At 38.4% G+C, this 19,968-nt stretch overlaps 1 protein-coding gene across 4 annotated transcripts in view; it reads right to left on the reverse strand.

Annotated features, from left to right (window-relative positions):
* Positions 1 to 19,968, reverse strand: part of CABIN1 (calcineurin binding protein 1) — a 119,935-nt gene that overhangs the window by 47,183 nt on the left and 52,784 nt on the right. For all 4 annotated transcript variants that reach the window (XM_074886821.1, XM_074886819.1, XM_074886820.1 and 1 more), the window contains exon 30: positions 18,238 to 18,351. In XM_074886821.1, the coding sequence (XP_074742922.1) occupies positions 18,238 to 18,351 (114 nt within the window). The remainder of the gene's footprint in view (positions 1 to 18,237; positions 18,352 to 19,968) is intronic.

Here is a 19,968-nt window from a genome sequence, read left to right on the forward strand (position 1 = left end):
TATTTTTCTCGAGCGTGGCCGGTTCCCTCCTCTGGGCGCAGCGCTGCGCCCGCCCGGGAGCGCGGAGCGGGCAGAGGCGGCGGGATCCTGCCCACGGCCGCCCCCGCCCGGGCCGCGGCCCCGCCGGCCCCCGCCGCCCGTTGGCCGCCCCCCGCCCAGCGCGGCGCTGCCCGCTCCCTGCGGCGCTGCAGCCCCCGCCCGGGCACCTTCCACCAAAGGGCAGGACCACCCTCTCGCACCATTTCCTCGTATTTATACTGTCACAACGTCCCCTCCCCCAGTCCTAGGCTTTAACTGCTCACCAGCTTCTGCAGTACAGGGGGGGGCTGGTGGCACATTTTCCTTCACCAGTCCTTTGCCACCTCTTTCATTACACCCTTCTCCCTTTCTCAAACTATTTGAAGGGGAAAACAAAGGGCTACCCTTGTCCTTTCCCCCATACTTCCCTCTCCCTACTTTCGATTATTTCAGTCAATCCCATATTAAGAGACCCAAAACGTGCACCAGCCCCCTGCCAACCTCAGTCCACCTAAACCTGCCTCACAAACTCTCTGATTCATCTTTCTCAATCTGAGCTTAGCACAGCTAAACTTATCTCCTTTTCCCAGCCACTCATCCGGGCTCTGCTGCTGATTACCTTCATCACAGAAGTTTAAACATTTTATCTTTACTGCTTCCTTTCACTTTTGCAAGCAGGGGCAATTGCTTCGACATCCTCCTTGCCTTTCTAAGCGTTGCAGGGGTTTGTTATGTTTTGGGTTCTTCCCCTCCTGATCGCTAGGATTACTCTGAAGTGCTCAAAATCTATCCTATTTACTAACACCTCAGGTTTAATAGCCTGCTCCACACAACTGCGAGTCTCCACGTGCTATGCAGAAGTCAGTTGCTAAGATTATCTCTGTTTCCCATCATTTGAGGCACTTTTAACCCATCTTTTCTTTTCTTCATGTTCCCCTTAATACATCAGTTCTAGGCTTCTCACACTGAAAGCCCCATACACCTCACCCCTTCCTACTTACTTGAGTACTTTATATAGATACATTTATGCTTAACAGCATCTTGGAAAAACAGCCAAAGAATAATTTAGCTATCCTATTTATCTGTTATAAAATTACATTAATCAACAATACCCTGTGTCTATCTGTCCACTTAAACTGTAACAATCAGCTTTTTTGTTTTAAAGCTAAGATTTTACTCTGGGCATTACCACTCTTTAAAATAACCGACATCTTCATCACCTCTTAGATCTTGCTACCAAAGGCAATAACCCATTCTGTACTGATTAACAATGCAGTTTTGGCACTACCACTTCAAAAATCCATTAACCTTTACTCTTTTGACTGCATAACACAGATTTGTGTTTTAAATACAGAACCGAAATGAATATTTACTTTATATGTATTCATGCAAATAGGCTTCTTTTTGACCTGCCCTTTTTCATCTGCTCATTTAGTCACTGTTAACAGCAGAGCTCCTATCTCTTCTATTGGGCTGGAGTTTTTTTCCTATGTATTGTCATTTATTTATGCAAATTAAGTACTTGTTGTACCTGGAATTAAATACATTATAAAATGTTTAAAGATAAAGTTAATAGCCCAAAGGCTGGGTGTTCACTGGATTGGAAATTATGTCATATAAAAGTTCTGCACAACTAAACACCTTGAAGCCATAAGCACGGCAATGTAAGGATTTTGTTTTCTAATTAACACCTCTTAGCTGTTGCAGTGAACAGTCATGGTACCATAAAAAGCAACAAGAACACAGACATCTTTAAATGATAATATAAAAGGTAAACAAGAATTATAACACTAGTTACTAGATTTCAAACTGCTTTGCAAACAAGCAAATTTTTAAAATATCACTAATTGGGATATTTACTATATGTCTGATTCATTATAGCTTTTGTATAGAAACATTATTTGGTAAAGGTCCATTATGAACTTAAATTAAGGAAACAAATTTGCCTCTAAATTTAGAGTTTAAAAAGATATGTTTTTCACCACAGATTATCTTTGATTCTATCCAATTCCAAAGGTTTCTTACCAATTCTTCTCACTTAAATCAGCATTTTTATTAATCACTATGGAATTTCCTAGGTTTGCATTGCAGATTACTACAGCTTCTGAACCATCACAAGCAGAATGAATTTTGCACTATTTGTACATGCACATGTTCATACCTTATGGTGCTACTGAGCAAAAAAATTCCAATTTAGTTACCTGAAGCAAAAAATACAGACGCTCAGTGAAGTGTAAGTGCCATCTCCTGTACCTGTGGGAACCAGCAACATATCATGGGACTTCCACATTCTGGATATGGGAGATATGTTAAGAGACACCCTGAATGCAGTAGGGTTGTGGCAGAAAAGAGATAAAACTGTTTAGTGTTCACAAAAAGGGAGTAAATGTTTGGCACTTGTGTCAGAAACTGTTACTCACAAGCACCCATAAGCACACCCCCAAGCTACACCTCTGGCCTAGCTAGTCCTACTCCTGCTGCCACCTGCCCCAGGCTCACTGGAGAAATGGCTGCTGCAGAAGATGGCTGGCACCACTGCACCCACATTCTTCGTTCAGACATAACACTGTAATGTCAAAGGCCTTTGCATTAATTATTTTTACACAGCGCAGTTATTTGGGACACTGTTAAAGCCTCCTGGCTGATTATGGGTAAAAACTGATCCAGTATTTTCCTGTTAGAGACGCTGTGCAAAGGAGGGCTGTAGAAACAGCTAACATCTACTGCTTTTTAAGCTTAATTTAGGTGATATAGGCACAAAACAATGCGACTTCATGCATTTTGGCAAGGAAGGATGGATGGGAAAGACTGACAGAGCAATTACGGGGAACTTGAAACATTTCCAGAGTCAACAAGATGACCTAACATTTGTCCCTTTAAAAATAAATACTCATAATGAATACTTTCAGTTCAGCGAACCATCTCTGAGAAAGAACAATTATCCTAGGTGCCACTGTTAATCCTCAAAGACCATGTCCTATACTTGTCTTTCAGTTATTTATGATGGGAAAGGAGGAGAGCAAAGCACTATTCCAGACCATTAAGAAGTGACAAGTTTATATTTCACTGCATGTTTCCTTCTTTAAGAGTCTCACCAAATGCTGCCCCTCCCCCCCCTTTTTTAAAAAAAAAAAATCTTCTGTATCTTTAAATCAATACAACCAGAGAAAGTTTGAGGAGCATCTCAGCCAGAATCACCTACAGGATGTGAGCTCTAGCACATGCTCTCCAGTGTCACAATGCTAGGAGCCAGATGGAAGTGATTTTACACTTTTAAGCATTTTTAACTTTTGCACACTGGGATTTCTCGATGAAATGTTCTGGGGTGAATAACAAATGTTCAGAAAGATTCCAGACCTCTCTGCACTGTCAAGATAAGGGTGCTAGCTTTCCTTGCGAAGACAGCATATGAGTTTGTTAAGGTCAATACATTTGAAATTCTGTTCCACTTTCAAATTATTTTCCTCAGTTGAGAGGATACGTATTGTAAATCTTAGCATGAACTCTATTTCCACTTAGGAAGAGTAGATTCCATCTTTTGTTTTTAAGGAAGTAGGACATTGTTTTCACTAATAGATGTTGTTGGGTTTTTTTACCCCCTTGAGGAGATAAGAGTAATCTCAAGTTTCCAGGGCAATGGAAGTCCTACAGGAACTAAAAAGTATTCTTCCTTCAGTACCAGTATTTGCTTCCTTTAACTCAGGTATTTTTAATCTTCTTGCAAACAGTCAGATAACAATAGCTACCAGATTGGAACATTTGCCTTGAAAACCCATTCTAATCCAAAGTAGCAAGTTTCATGGTCTTATGTAAGTATTTTCCAGGCAAATTTCTCTTTTCCATCAGTGCTGGAACTACTGTGAGGGGACCACTAACGCTGAGCAGCAGGATGGGCTGCTACCACCAAACCCAAGAACATACCTGCGCTGAAGTTAAACCCACACAGTAGTCAGCAGGTAACTGAAAGACAGAGGTTAAGGAGAGTGAAGAGGAGGGAGATGAGAAAAAATTTCACATTTCATATATTCACCAATTTTGTTATCCAAAGATGCTATCCTGTTTATATAAAGGTTTATATTTCTTGTTTATTAAGTGGTAATTTTATTCCCTTTGAATTTCAAAGGGAAACATAAACCAGCAAGTGTCAAATTGGACCTTCAGAGGACTTGTTCCTTTTCAAAACCTGTCTCTTTCAATATTCAACGAGTAAGGGTAAGTCAGTCCTTTCTGACAATTACTGTCTTGCTTGAAAACCGCATCTTTGATTGTAAAAGAATATTTTAACCAATTTGGTATCATTTTATACCTGACAAACTTACTCCTCTTAAGAACAAGAATTTCTATGGATAAAGCTATTATTTTTGCAATTTGTACAGACCATATGCTGTCTTTGTCTATAGACAAACAAATGTCAAATAATACCTAATTAACTGTCCACACACTACATTTAAGCTGCTGTTCTTAAACGGGCAAATAGAAGAAGAAAGAATAAATGCAAATGAAAAAACAGGAGAGGAATATGTCAAAAGGTAGCAACAGGAATAAGAGAAACTGAAAGGAGATTTGGAACAGAAGTCTCTGGTATATCATCTTGCTGTCTGCACCTTGCTGCCCACATACTTAAAAGACTTCAGATTCAGACTCATCTCCTGGTGGGCCTTTCATTTTGTCAGCTTCAGTCTGCCGCTGGAGACAGCTCTCAGACGGAAGTTTTCAGGAAGAAAGACACTTTGCTTTGCTTTACCTTATCGATTTGAGAACATACAGAAGCAGGAAATTTTTTTCTGGCTCAATTATTCACAAAAAGCAAGCAGGGACTTGTCAGATTTTGAAGGGAGTAAAGTGACATATTGAAAAGACAGTGACAAAATAACCCAGAAAATAGGCCTACATGTGAATGGTTTACCTGCCTACATTGTCACAGTAATGCTGTGCCCAGAATACACTGTCTATGATTTCTAGCAAAGATTTCAGAAAGAGAGCAATACTCACCAATTATTAATTTACAAGGAAGAAACCCACCCTTCTGCTTAAAACCGTTCTCCCCTTTACTCCCACATTTTGTCAGCAGGGTCACATCGCCTGATTGTCTAAATCCTACACCGAGAACTCTCTGGGCATGAAATGTGCAAGGCAGTTAAGTCCTGTCTGTCTGTCTCCTCTTTTCTTCCCTAATTCAAATCTTTTTGCTTCCTAAGTGCCTGGGTGCCAGGTGGCACAAGCTGAAATCATAACTTTTATGACATGGTGGTTGGTATTTCTGAATTTCAGCATGGGAACTGACTTTCCAAAATTTCTCACCCAGATACTGATGATCTCCAAAGCAGTCAAAACTGGTTTTTGTAAATTTCTTCACTTGAAATTCTGTAACAAGCAATGCTGAGAACCCAGGCACATTTCCTGATCAAGAGCCATTAGACTTTCTCCAGTTCAAACCCACTCACTCATCAGTGAAGTACAACGAATGCATCTTGAAGCTCATCTCCACTCTTTTCTTTGTGATTGGAGATAGCTGCGACTGGACTCAGACGTATTATTTTGTATTTTTTAGCTTTCATACTTCTACAAGGCATTTGAATAAACTAAGAATACACTGGAAGAAAAGTGCATTAGTATTTCATTGTGCTACTTACTATCTTCTCACCAATATCTTAGTTTTGGAATTCAGTCAGTCACAGGAGTAGGACTAAGTCCTCTAGCCAGTTAACCACTATTAAAGATAACATTTCTTACCTAATTAAGATTAGTTTTATTGCCTAATATATTTTAAAATAATAGTTCTTTCATTTTTACCCTGCCTTAAAAAGTCTTTGTTCTTCAACATTGTAACTGTTCCTTTTTCCTAAAATACACATAAATGTGTACACATGCACACACACAGAGTAAAACTCAGAAAGTCCTTTTACTATTGCTTGTGTTCAATCCCTGCAAGACAAGAATTCACTGCCAGCAGAATCAGTTTTACTGATGGCAAAGCATTCAGGATGCATTTTCCTATGCGTTCCCCCCACTGATGGAGAAAACTGTATTTCCTTTCTGGGATACATATATGGATCCATTGTGCTGCAAGAACTGAAGACAAGTTATGAAATGGCAAAAAAATTCTTGTTTCTTTCTATACTATTGTTTTGGGGCATAACTACTGCAAGGTTAAGATGAAAAAACAAACTTCATACAACAATGACCACAAGAACTATGGGGGGCAAAGTCTGAAGAGTAACTCCTCCCATGTATGACACTAACTGGTGAATTCTCATTTACTTAAAGTGAAAAAATTATACACAAATATTTTTTCTTGCTTTGCTGTTCTTGCAAAGCAGCAAGAACATCTTGTTATAAAAGATACGGAGAAGATGCAGTATGTTTACTTCAAGATCTATGCAAAGGAAGAACTAACAAGAAATAAGTGTGCCAATTAAACACTAATTGTTTAGTAGTTTTGCATTCTCATCAACTCTGAATCCAAAAACAAGACTAGCTGTTGTTAATTTCAACTTTCATCAGTTTCTAATACGTTTATACCTTAGTGTTTTATTTACAAGCTATATGGAATATTGCTTATTTGCTGTTGCAACTTAAATATTTTTTAAAAAGTTTTTTTAAAAAACATTTGGTAAAAGCTTAAGATTCCAAAATCTCAATCTTTGTTTTGAATTAGCTTAACTTTCAAAAAATTAGTCTGTATATGTAGTTGCATGTTTTACTTGAAAAACTAAAAGATTTAAAGTGGGTTTTTTTGGTCCCAAAACCAACATTCATCTTAGTATAATTAATTCAGAAAAATGCTTTTGCTTTCTTGTTTATTAGAAAGAAAATGACAATTAAAATATCCTGACATAAAACCTGTTGGGAAGTAATTTTCAGTAAGACCTTTAGTAGAGAGCTGTCAGACTAAGGGCAAACAAACAAAGCCAGATGTTTTTCTTTTAAGCCTGCTGGAACAACTACTTCATTACAGGCATGAAAACAACACTTTTATGTATCACCAAATATAATTTTTAAAGATTAAGTTTATCCCACTGTCAGTATTTCAGCTTACAAAGTAATTGGAACGTGCATTTTATTTCAACAGTTACATTCCTATTATGAGTATTTTCTCTTACACTACAAAGAAAATGCTTTTGAAATCACTGCACTGCCTTCACGTCAAAAGTCCCACCTTCATTATACAACTATACTGGCCTGTAATCCCTACTTCTTTTTAAAATCTGATTTATGATTCTATTAAAGTTTTTTCATACTGAATCTGCCACTAGCTGTGATACACACACAGATTATAAACATAAAATATGTATGCTATATTAAGCAGATCAGTCATGACAGAAGACAGCATTAAAGTATCACAAAGTTTGGGATGGCTACACACTTCTCCATGAATGAGCTACACAGACATAAAAGCCTGGCCTATCTTCAGATTTGTCCAAATTTTTCCCACTGGAAATACTTTAGTCACTTCAGAGTCAGTATCACTGGAATAACTGGAGCTCAGTGACCCTGACATATTGTAATTGATAGTTATACCATTAATTAAGAAAAAACAAGCATCAAACCCCAGCACATACTCTTAAACACTTAGTGCAGTCTATCAGGAGGAACAAACTAGATATGTGTAAACAGAAATCATTTTAGCTGTTACACTAAGCTCATTAAATTATCTCAAACATCTGAATACTTAAGACAACACCATTATATTAATGACTCACGCTAGTTCCAGTCTACTAAGCAGGAGATCATAGTATAAGTGCTGATACACTTTGAATATACACACAGGGAACAGCTGAAGAGATAAAGATTTAAATAGAAAATGACCTGGTAGGAGTTTTCAATTCTGATTTTTATTCTGTGTCAGCAAACCAAGTAGCCATCAAAATTCATAATTCATTCTGAGCAACTGTTAGGAAGTGCTTCAAGTGAAAGGTCTGTGTTTTTTTCTGATTTTGCTTCCTCTAACCTATAGAAAAAACAAACAACTTCATAAAAGCCAAATTTGTGAAACTGTTTGTTGACAGCAGGTGAGTAAGCAAACTGGTGAAGATGAAGTATAGGCAACTGAAATGAACAAAGGTCATAAAGCGCCTGGAAATAAGCCACTTGTCACTCAAGCTCTTATAGGAACTTCCCTTGTCGGATCACAGTAATACATTTGAGCATTCAGAGGAGCAAGCTAAAATACTGACCACTATGGACTTCATTACTTTCGCTCACCCACTCAATCATATTTTGGTTTAATTCCTTTCAGGAGACTGAGAAAGTCACCTTGTTTCAGTGGTCAACCCTTGCTGTTTCACATAGCAACTATCACGGAAACTCCAAAAGTGTTCATATTACGCCAGGAAATCCTACCTCCTTCACAGGAGCCAAACAGTCTGGAACAATAACACTATACAATATTCAACATTTTTAATCCTCTAACTTTAGGAATTTTGCCAAAGATCGAGTACTATTACTCAGAGAACTCCTGCTTCAATACCTTCATCTAAGCTCTGCACAGTGATACTGCAGTCAGCTAGCGAACTGTTCATCATACACTAGCTACTGCACAACAAAACATATTCTTACCTATCATCATCTGCCATCTTATCTTTTCCATCTTAACCATTTTAATTTGGCCAATTATATCCTGCTGTAGCCATTAAATTAAAAATATTTATCTATAAATGCTATCCACTTGCACAGATGTACACACAGACTTGTATCATGCTGCTCTCGTCCCACATTCTTCTGTTTTCATTTTTACACTAAGGCAAAGTATATACACGAAAAATACTTAGATCCTTCTGCTAAGAACTGTAATTCCAGGAATATTACTCAAGAAATATGCTGCTTTAATAAAATAAAGTTAATTTCACTACAAATTTTCTTCTTTCTATAGGGATGAAAGTTATAATAAATCACCATAATACCAGGTAAATTAAAACCATCACAGATGCAGAATGAAATTGGCACAAGGTTTCAGAAAGGTAGTATGAGCTGTTTGTCTGATGGTAGCTGGTTTTGTATTCACTCATTGTGATTTGGCTCCTTTAACTTTCAGAGTGAGATTGGTATTTTTACACAGAAAGATACAGGAATGAAAAAATCTGTCATACCTGGAATATGGAACAGATGAGTGCTGTACTGAACAAGATCAGATACAGGCTGATAGCTACCTCAAAAGCAGTCCTGGAAATACCTACAAAATTAAACATATAGAAGAGGAAACTGCCTTGATTAATGTCACAGAATCCTCGTAACATACAACTGTTAGAAACAGCTCATCAAGAAAAAACATATTTCATCTTGGTTATATCACACATAGTTTCACCTGAGAAATAAGCATTGAAGAAAACTGAAGAAAGAGTATGTCTTGATTCTGGCTACACATCCATTAAATTTATGTTCCTCAGAGTAATGCTATCAGTTTTAGAACAAAAGGAGAGGGTACTTAAAGACAACGAGGTATGACTTCATACACATACACACTACTTGCCTGTTCCAACACTTTTGTGAACTCTACACATGGATATTAGAAGAAGCGATGTGAAATCTTTCAATCAGAGGCTATAGGAATTTATAGGGGAAAGGAAAATGCTAATGACAGTTAATTAAAAAGACTCAATTTTATTAGATTTTCTTCTAAGGTTCCAAATTTACTCTTTTCTTGTTTTGTTTGCTTTGTTTTGTTTATGCAGCAGTAATTGACGTAACCATTCTTGCCATTTATTTCTATGATGAAACTACGATAACTAACTCATAGTAAGAAGCTTCAAAAACTAGTCTGATAACCCGATAGCAGACATATAATATAAAAACATGTATTTTAATGACCTCTGATGGGTCATCACCTTTAAAACTCTGCTCTCCTACTGTATTTAAAAATCTATTTAGTTTTAAAAGATCCTATTTAGATTTTTTTAAAAGGAAAGAACCTAACCTAAGTTTAAAACTAATCCCATTAAGTGTCTAAAGGTAGCTCTCCCATTCATATCTGATACACTGCTGGCAGATGGAAAAATCAAATTATGGATGTATTCATTACACATTTGTAAAAGGACACTCATCACACAGTATTCCAGCAAGCTTGCACCTTTCAAATACTGTTTAGAGTGGATAAATAGTTGCTGTTAAACTTTTAAGATCCAGCTTTAAAACTGACTGGTTTATGTCCAGTAACACACTACAACTTCCATAACAATCTCTCTTCTACAAAGCCGTATCTTCATTTATTTCAGGGTTATTTGTTCTCTAGCTTAACTTTGTCTAGCAATTAATCTACTCAACAAAAGAAGAAACTTTTCCTAGGGAAACAGAATGGAAAAAAATAGCTGTTTAATATCCACTGGCACTAACGACAGTTCAAAACCCCATGCTTCTATCTCCAGGGATTTAGATTTATTGGCATCTTTACTAGCTGGGTCTTGGAAGCCTGCAAAGTTAGCCAGAAAGAACAGTGTGTATATATTGAGACAGAAACTCTGTGAACGACGGACATTTTTCACTGATGAGTTCTGTTTTTCCAAGAGGATGGAGTGAAGAACTGTAAATAACATGTTGGGCAGAGGTTGAAAAAGTTATCTAGCTTTTTATAGGCAACTTTAAGACTTCATTGCTTACTGGGTTTCTGGTCTTAATCCAATCACTAAGAAAGTTTCACTTGCACAGTTAACTCCTTGCTTACCTTCATTTTCAGAGTTGGTATTAAGATTGCATAACACTGAGCACACATGAGAGTGAGACAGAACGAGAGAACAAACTCCTTTGTACCTACTAAAAGCGTCCTTCCAATTAAAACAGCATTACATTAACTTTACAAGTGAAAGAAAAAGGGAGCAGAGAAGGAAAACGGCTTGCTACTGGCAAAAGAACAACTATCAAGGGTAAAGTCAGAAAAGAAATAATGAAATTTTAGCTCTTATTGTAGGGGCAACTAGTATCACAATCTCCCACTTCCCCTTCTCCCAGCGGAAGCCATTTACCATGCTAGACAAGAAAAACCATGGAAAGCAGATTCCCGAAAAAACTACCTTTTTCCACATGGAAAACGTCTGCCTGTTTCAAACACAGACATCAATATCAGTAAATTTAATGGAGTCCGAGAAAACATAATTCTCTTCCATACATTCACTTTTATAAAATTTACTGTCAGTCACAGTTTAAGAGAAGGGCAAGGCTATTGCCTCGTTATGCATTTTAACGAACCAACTTATCCAAAATGTAAGCGTTCATTAAAAAAAAATTTCTAGACTTGATGCAAAAATAACCTTGTCTATATGAGTTACATTTAATCAATGCAAATATGTCTTCCTGAATCTGTAGGCAGGTGACACAATGATTTTTTCAGTTCCTCTATCCTGTGGCTCCATGGACATTCAGTGATGGGTGCTGGGAGCACCACACCTGTGACATGATGTTGCTCTACAGAAGATACAGTGAAGGGAAATGGAGAAAATTAATGAAGACCAAAAAGGAAGAAAAACAAGGAACAGAGGATGGGAAGAAACTGATTTGGTTTCACTCTTCAATCTTCCAAACTTAAGCTTACACTGTAACAATAAAATAACTGCCATTTATACAGCTGACTGTATTTACAAACCAAGGCATAGAATTACACAATCATTTGGCTCAGAAGGGACTCCTGGAGGGTTTTTTATTTATTCCTCGGCAGCTTTCCACACAAGTATCTCTTCACCACACCAGAAATGGTTTCCTCACACAGATGAACAATAGCTTTATAATGACATTATTCAGGAATGTAGGAAAAGCAATGAAACACTTGTTAAAATTACTGAGGAAGCAGGCCAGGCAGGCAGCATTTTAGCTCAAACATATCTCCAATGCAGTACAGCAAGGTCTCCATTATCTCTTCTTAAGGAGAGGTAGTGGATGACCCACTCAGCCTCAACTCACACAAGCACCTCTGCACCAAAGATTCCCTGCAGCATAGTGCCTCCTAACAGCACTCCTGCGCACTGCTGACAGTCCTAGTTTGTAAATTGTCAAATCATCTCATAAAGTAGCTTGCTCTTCCTAGCACAAGAAGAAAATATGTACCAGGGAGATGTCTTTTACCTAACATCTGAATACTTCACAGCCAGTAGAAGGCTGGCAGTAAGAATCTGCATTTACTAAACACCACCTTCATGAAGCAGAAAGCTTGCTCTTTCAGGGCCTATTTCCTGCACAGTGAAAACACAGATATTTCATGGCTACAATATGGCCATCTCCTGAAAAAATTAAAGACATTCTAACTTTTAAAGTAAGCAGGGATTTAACAATCCTCTATCAGATGCCCCCATCTGCCTACCGTAAGCATAAAAAAGAAAAAAAGGAGCATAAACATATTAGACTATTAACATGTGTTGGCACTGTGGTATCATTATTATTTTGTTTTATGCAACTACACAGAAGGTCAGTGTTAATGGCAGAGGTCACCTTTTCTAGACACTTCTTTTGTATACCACCTATTAAATGGTACTAAGTCTAATAACTCGTTTCAGGTGTTATCTAGTTGCTGGAATCAAAAAGGTTTTTTTTTAATGATTCGTTTATGCTTTCTGTTCCCTTGTGGTTGCATAAAAATGGCATCCAAACCACTCAGAAGCAAGAAGGGCAAAATTGAACACCTAAACCCCTGTGATTTCTGGGGTGTCATTTGTGATTTTTTTTTTTTTAAACTTGAGTTGGCAACCTCTCATACTCCTTTTCAGATGAAGTGTTAGAAACACTAAAAAGACCAAAATTTTTTCAAAATGTTGCAACCAATCATGATCAAGCTAAAATATAACCATTAATTCTCTTAGAGCCCCTATACATGATTAAATTCAAACTCTCACCACACTGAGACACAATCTCAACTCACATGGATGCACAGTAAGTTTCTTCAAGTTCTTTCCCTTTTCCCCCAATCTGATTCAAATGGCACTATTTTTCTCAGAAGACTCATGTTCCACATAGCAGATGTCTAGGAGCTGGAAGTACACTTGCCAACTGAAAAGGCACACACCAACTATGAGCAGGAGGAGAGTAACTCAGATCTATCACCAGCCAAGGACAGGAAGGAAAGCAGAGCAGTAAAAGTTCTAGGAAAGTGATTTTAATCTGCTGTTGCCTCCAGTTTCAGGCTTTTACAGTACATGGTAGAAAACAGTGAACCTGAGGCTTCAGTCAAGTTGCCATAATCAGGCTTGAAGAGCTGACCTTGGCCCTGTGTGGTATTTGGGGGTTCATCAGGTCAACCTTAGTAGCAACCTCAGACTAGGCAGAACAAATGGCTAGAATAGGTTCAGACCACCCTAATGGACTTCCCTCTTCCCTTAGATGATATACAGGCAGTTATCTCTAAAAGGGACATTAAATTCTGTAACAAATGTTGCATTTTAATTCGAGTCATGGGAATCATTAATACTGAGGTTACACTTCAGAAACTGGGAGAGAAACAAAAGAATGCAGTATAAGATCAAAAGAAAATCCCATGTACACACTCAGTGCCATATTTCTGACAGCAACCAGTACTATATGTCTAAGGGAAGGTATAAACCCAATTGAGGCATATAATGTAACTTCCTTGATATAACTGCCCAGCTTCCAGGAAACCTGAGGCATGATGCCTTTTTTCCCCCTTAGATAGTCCCCTATATTAGTCATAACAGCCTTCTTTCCTACATCTCAGATTCATCTGTATGGCTCTGGTGGTACAGAATCCCAAAACAGAGTCTGCCCTTGCCCTTGCTCTCCTTTTCAGAATCAACTTTCCTCTGGTAAGACAAAGAGACGTAACTCTCAACCTGAAACACAACTAGAGAAAGAACCTGCTACATAGGGAGAGAAACAGAGAAAGCACCCACTGGTTATCACCATGCTATAATAAGAACTATGTCCAGAAACTTGCAGCACCAAACTTTAGATTTTATTCTCCAACTGCTCAGTGTCCAGAACCTGTAGTTCTGCACAGCAGAGGTCTCCTGCCAGTGCCCAGTCACACCTGGTATGACCAATGGCAAATTAAAGTGAAATCACTGCTATCTTTCAGCTTCTGGCTCCCAGTGAATGCTGCTACCTTAATTTGACCCTGCTTACTCAGACCACAGAAGGAAGAGCTTCAGGGATACAGCAGAGAATAAACATACTGCGTTTCTTTTGGAATTAAAAATAGAACAATTATCCTTAACAGTTTGCAGCAAGACTTCATGCACATGGACGTCTGCACTATAGCATATTGTGTGCATGCACAGCTCTCATATGTGGGAACCGTTACCAAAGATGGACATCAAGATCTTTATTACAACAGATTATTACCACCACAGATGATGTGCCAGGAAACTACAAATACTGTATATTAAACCATATGGAGAAGTTACTGGTACACTGAGCTCAACCATCAAAATGCTTCTTCCACAATCACCACCCACCCACAGACTGATGAATACCCATCATCTGTGCACAAAGTTTAACTTTGTTTTATTAATAGTGACATGAAATCTGAATATATAAAAAAAGTGTCTGACTATATAAAGCAGTGTTTGGGATTTTTTTTTTCTCCTGGTGAATTAATTTCTAATTTAGTTACTATAGAAACCATCCTGGAGACCTCTTTAAAAAAAAAAAATCTATATATTTACACACACACACACATAAAGGAGAAGAGCCAGAGAGTACCTGTACATGTAGGTTATTGAGAAATGTGTAGCTGGCCAAACAAAAAAGACTTGGTATTCATTTATGGGAACACAGCTTAAAGTCCTCTAAGTCTAACTGCAATAATCATTCATACAATGACTGCCATCACTAGCAGGGCTGTGAATGTGCAAAAACCTCTGGTCCTAGAAAATCAGGGCCATTCTTTTCTTTTTGGGAAACAAGTAGGTACAATAATGCAGTAAGCATTTTTTTCTTAGAACTGAAAAAGGCAAGTTCTGTGCATCCTGACATTATTCTAATATGTGAAATGAGAAGAAATGAGGGCTAAGTGAACATGCCTTTTTTGCTCATTCTGAAGACGGTAAAAAATGAATTCAAACAGACTGCAGTTGCATCTGAATGACAGCTAACAAATTAGACAAAAGACCGTGACACACAGATTCAGACCAGCAGTTCTGCAGTAAAATTTAACAGGAGACAGCTTTACCCAGGTTTATTTCTTTTCATACAGTGCTGTCATAAACATTTCATAAATAATTCTACTAGGAGTATGCATTATTTATAAAATGTCTGGGAGGAGCAGGCTGGCACAGTCCCTACTTGTCTTTGAGCTGCTAGCTTTCTCTCTTGCACACTGTTGTTTGTACTTGTAAAATTGAGTCAGCTATAATTTCAACAACCCTGAATCTTCCGTACAAGAGATTAAGAACACTAGTGCTACTTGCTCCAGAAGAAAAAGGTATTTCTATATTAAAGTGTCTACAGAAAGCCACTTAGCCATTCATTTAACTCTTTTGTATCACGAAGGCCAGAGTTCTCAAAACTAAAACCAAATGCATTTCATGGAAACAAATAAACACTGTAGGCAAAGTGTTTCTGTTGAAAAGAACCCTGGAGAACATTAATAAGCTTAGAAAATCTTAAGGTTGGCCATTTAATTTCTAAGATTAGATGCAACTACTTACTTTTGTAGAGCTTTCTAATTTCTGTTTTATCACCCAACTCTGTATGTGAAGACACTAGCTGGGACAGTGGGCTGTAACACCATCTGTATGCGATGGATGACACACAAGTCTGTGTTCTGAGCACTGACCCAGATGGTGCAGTACATTTGCTTACCCACTGCCTGGCTAGGAGCTTCGTACGAGAACAAACTACTTGAGGTTTAACCCAGACAAGGTCATCACAGTGTTGAGAGATTTTTTCCCAAGTTGTTCACAGATTTAGGTTTGTCCAATTCTGGAATGTCAGATGACACTAACAGCTTTTTTTTCATGGGCACTTGTAGCCCTTTCTCTCTCGGATCTGGATTTTCTCACTGTGCTATGTCTGTGTCATCTGTACTGGACTACTGCCACATGTTCTACACAGAGTGTTACTTGAAAAGGATTTTGAAAATATAGTTGGGTAGAAAATGAGACCACCAAAATATTTTACCATGCTAAACTCATAACGTACACTGTACCTGTTAACAGGAAGACTAACTTACATGTGTGCAGGAATAAGTCAGGATGTTAGCACTGATTCACAAAGGCTTCAACAAGTTGTTTTGCTGTCTGAGGCACTCCATGTGCTAGTTACACTATCACCATATCTGAGACACACAGGAGTTGAGTCCCCAAACTGAAATTTCTCAAGCCTGGAAGCAGCGGTCTACATAGGGGACTCCAGACTAACACTGTCTGTTGGCAGACCCACATTCAAACAGAGAATGTAATTTTCACACATCACCTCTCTTTTCTAACAGTATTGTTGATATATTGCACTGGGCTAGCATATACCTTTTATTAAAGGTTATTTGTTATTAATTTCTTATTAAAGAAAATTAACAATACTAAAATTATGGGAAGTTTTTGTTGATTTACAAAGTAGAATTATTATACAGCTGTCTAGTATCTATACTAGAGCTCTCTAGTATCTATACTAGCACTTGTCATCCTTCAAAGTATAAAAAGATCAATATGCAGAATAAGGAATGATTGTGGTTTGAAATAATGCTGGAAACATCCACTTAGGAATACAGTGGAATCTATCTTTAAATTAAATTATCTAGCATTAACACTCAAAAACTAGACATGATTTAGGTCAACTACTGATCTCTCTTAATGTGATAATTCACATTTTCAAGTAGAAACACTCCTTTATACACATTGCTCGGTTCCCTGCTGCTCATCTTCCTCATACATGAAAACATAGGATACTCTTGACACTTAACACTGCAATGATGAACAAGTCAGCCTTGATCATGCAAAGTTCACGTTTGACTTGAAGCACGTTGAGTAATTTCATTAACTCCTACAAGAATGCTTGCATTATCTGGATCTGAGCCAAAGTATTCACCAGCTTGAAGAGTTAATCACGCTGCAGGATTCTTGTAGGAAAGCAGGCAGATGTTGCAGGGAAATAACCAGAACAAAGCCATGCAGTCATCAATCAGGACACAACTGTTTGGTCTATATCCTATCAGGCTGACAGTATTTGTTAATCAAAACCTATCGAGAAAGATGGAATGACATAGAAGCTCTTTTTGCAAACTGATCCATGATACAATTTTGAACCACTGTCAGTATTCTTTAGTTGTTCAACCCATTTGAGGGATTATAATCAGAGAAGAGCACTTACCTTATACTCAACAGAAGTTTGCACAGAAGTGTTAATTAACACGACATACAGCAAAAATTAAGATAGATGGTAACGGATGTAAAATGGAAATAAATTTCACAATTAAAATATTAAAACAGAAGTACTGGATGGGAAGGCAGAGACATAAATTCTGTCACCACAATCACAGGCAGTCATGTAATAGATACATAGTCCAGAAAGACAAACAACATCTCCAGGTTCTCACAACACATTGCGAGCCACAAAACAGCTACAGAATCCTATCACAGGAGAGCAGAAGGCACAAAACCCTAGAAAGTACCACAGAAAAGCCAGAGATACTGAAGACAACAGCAATGTGTTAAGTCGCAATCACAGCAGGGCATTTGATAGATAAATGCTCATCTAAGTCTCAGAAGTATTCTGTGTCCCATGTCACCGAGAGGCACAGACACCCCTGTGGACTAGAAGGTGTCACAGACACAGGGACAGTCTTTATGACGCTGCTGCTACTACACTGTGGGACTTGGAAGAACTCTTTCTGCTGAGCCACGCTACAAAAGCTGAATACAGGAAAGCTCCTTCCAACTCTGGAGAATTCTTAGAGAAACTAGCACTTTTTTTTTTTTGTCATGAGAAGCACAAGTCTAGTTGAGAAACAGTAAACAAGAGGATAATTAAGATGAACAGAATTAGAATTTTTATAGAGAGCTCAACCATCAAGCATACGGTAAATGATGCGTAACAGAAATGTTGGTGCTTCTCTCCCCATGTTTTCAAGCTCATCAGAAATAATCCTTCTAATGTGGTTCCCTTCAAAAGAGGAAAATTGCAGTAAACTACATAATACAATTCTGCCTTTCCTTTAGCTGCTCATGGTTTATTTAATGCGCTTTGCCGAATTTCACAGTAGTGTCCCTTCGCAAGCCTTTCAAATGAGAAACAGGTGTTAAAACGATGGCTGAGAAAGTACGGGTGTGTTTATCAGCTATATAAACTTACATTGAAGAAATTCGTCTTGTTCCTCTCACAGAAGAGGCCCTGTGCAGGCATGTGCTTCAGCTGCTGCCAGGGGACCCCACTGCCCAGCAGCACGTCGCGGGCCCACTGCAAGTTCTGTGGATGAAACAGGCCCGGTGAGTTACAGGCAGAGGACAGAAACACCACCACAGGTAGAAGTGCAAAGCGCTCACTTGCTTTTATTTACTAACCTGCATTATCATTTCTCATTTTCCACATAGTTGCTGTTCTGACAGTATTTGTAGAGGCATGTGATTTGGAGAAGACATCCCTCAGGAGAGACAAGCCAGCTTGTTTCTCAGAGCAAGCATCCAGACTGATCAGCCCCAGCAGACTAGTCAGCCCCCTACAGCTGCTGAATCCAGCCTCAAATATAATCAAGTTTTGCTTTCTTGGTTTTTTTAACCTGTCTTCATTTCATTGAGATCCACCCTTTATCACGTACAGAAACCTGAACTATAAGCATATTTAAAACACCGTAATTTTTCTGTTAAAAGCTGAATTTTAATGCTCAATATAAAATAAGTTCTATATGAAAATATAAAGTTTCTCAGCAAACAGTGGAACTCACTGTCCTGGGTATCCTGCAGCCTTCCTCCACACACCAGGCCCCTCACTGCCTCCCCTGTCCCTCAATCCCTCCAGTTTCCACACACACACACCCTGGAAGCCACCCCTCAGCTCTTCCCTAGGGCTAACCACCTGCAAGGCACACCTGCCCACACCCAGGCCTAACAGACAAGGCAACCTTTAGGCTTAAACTGCAGCCTTCTTTTAGTGGGGTGGTGAATTCAGGCCTTTTACCTCTACCCAGCCATTGCCCTCCATGTAACTGCACTTAAACTTTCTAGAAAATTCCATGCCTGTCATCAAATTTGGTTAATAGCACTCAGTGAGTTAACAAAGTATCAGTAGGAGACTAAATGATAGACAACAATCAAAAATTCATAAAAGCACTATCCCTCCAAGAGTTCAATGCATGAACATCTCTTGTGTAGTTGAGAACTAGGGACAGCTGTTGGCTCCAGGCAAAACATTACTAACAGATGGGACAACTATTAACTGTAAGGTTTCACTGATGGAAGTTTTGCTCTGCTTCATTATTTATTTCAGTATTAGAAAGTAGCATTTGAGTCTCATTAGACTGGTGTTTTTGGAGACAGCTTCACTACAGAGCAGATAAAAGAAACAAGAAGATGTTTGGTTCCTAGAGACAAATGAGAATGTTGAACTCTGATTTGTGTTCGTGGGCTAGAAATACCCTTTTGTGAATCATGAATTTGATTAAATCATGTCCGTCCAAGAAGTATATTCCAGTTGTAATATCCTTTTTTTTGGGGGGTGGGGGGGGTATGGTATTAGCAAAGTTCTTATCCTGCCTTCCAGATTATTTTCTTTTCAAAACTCTGGTGAAACACTAAAAGCCCTGCTCAATCATAAATGCTTTTGTCCTAGTAACAGTAATCATGCAGAAATCTCCAATGTCTTACCAGAACTGGAGCATCCCCTCTAGCAAAATGCTGATTACAGATTCATGTGCAAGGGAGCTGAACACTGAAAATACTAACCAGATATTTACGGATGTCAAAAATCCTTCATTCAGAGAGCCGATATAGGTACTTACACAGGACCTTCCTGACTACAGTGTACAACAGTTGAGGGGATTTGGAGAGGTTTCTTTTGATATGGAACAAATACATGTTCACTCATAAA

The sequence above is a fragment of the Strix uralensis genome, chromosome 17 (genome assembly GCF_047716275.1).
Source record: "Strix uralensis isolate ZFMK-TIS-50842 chromosome 17, bStrUra1, whole genome shotgun sequence".
Lineage (NCBI taxonomy): Eukaryota > Metazoa > Chordata > Aves > Strigiformes > Strigidae > Strix > Strix uralensis.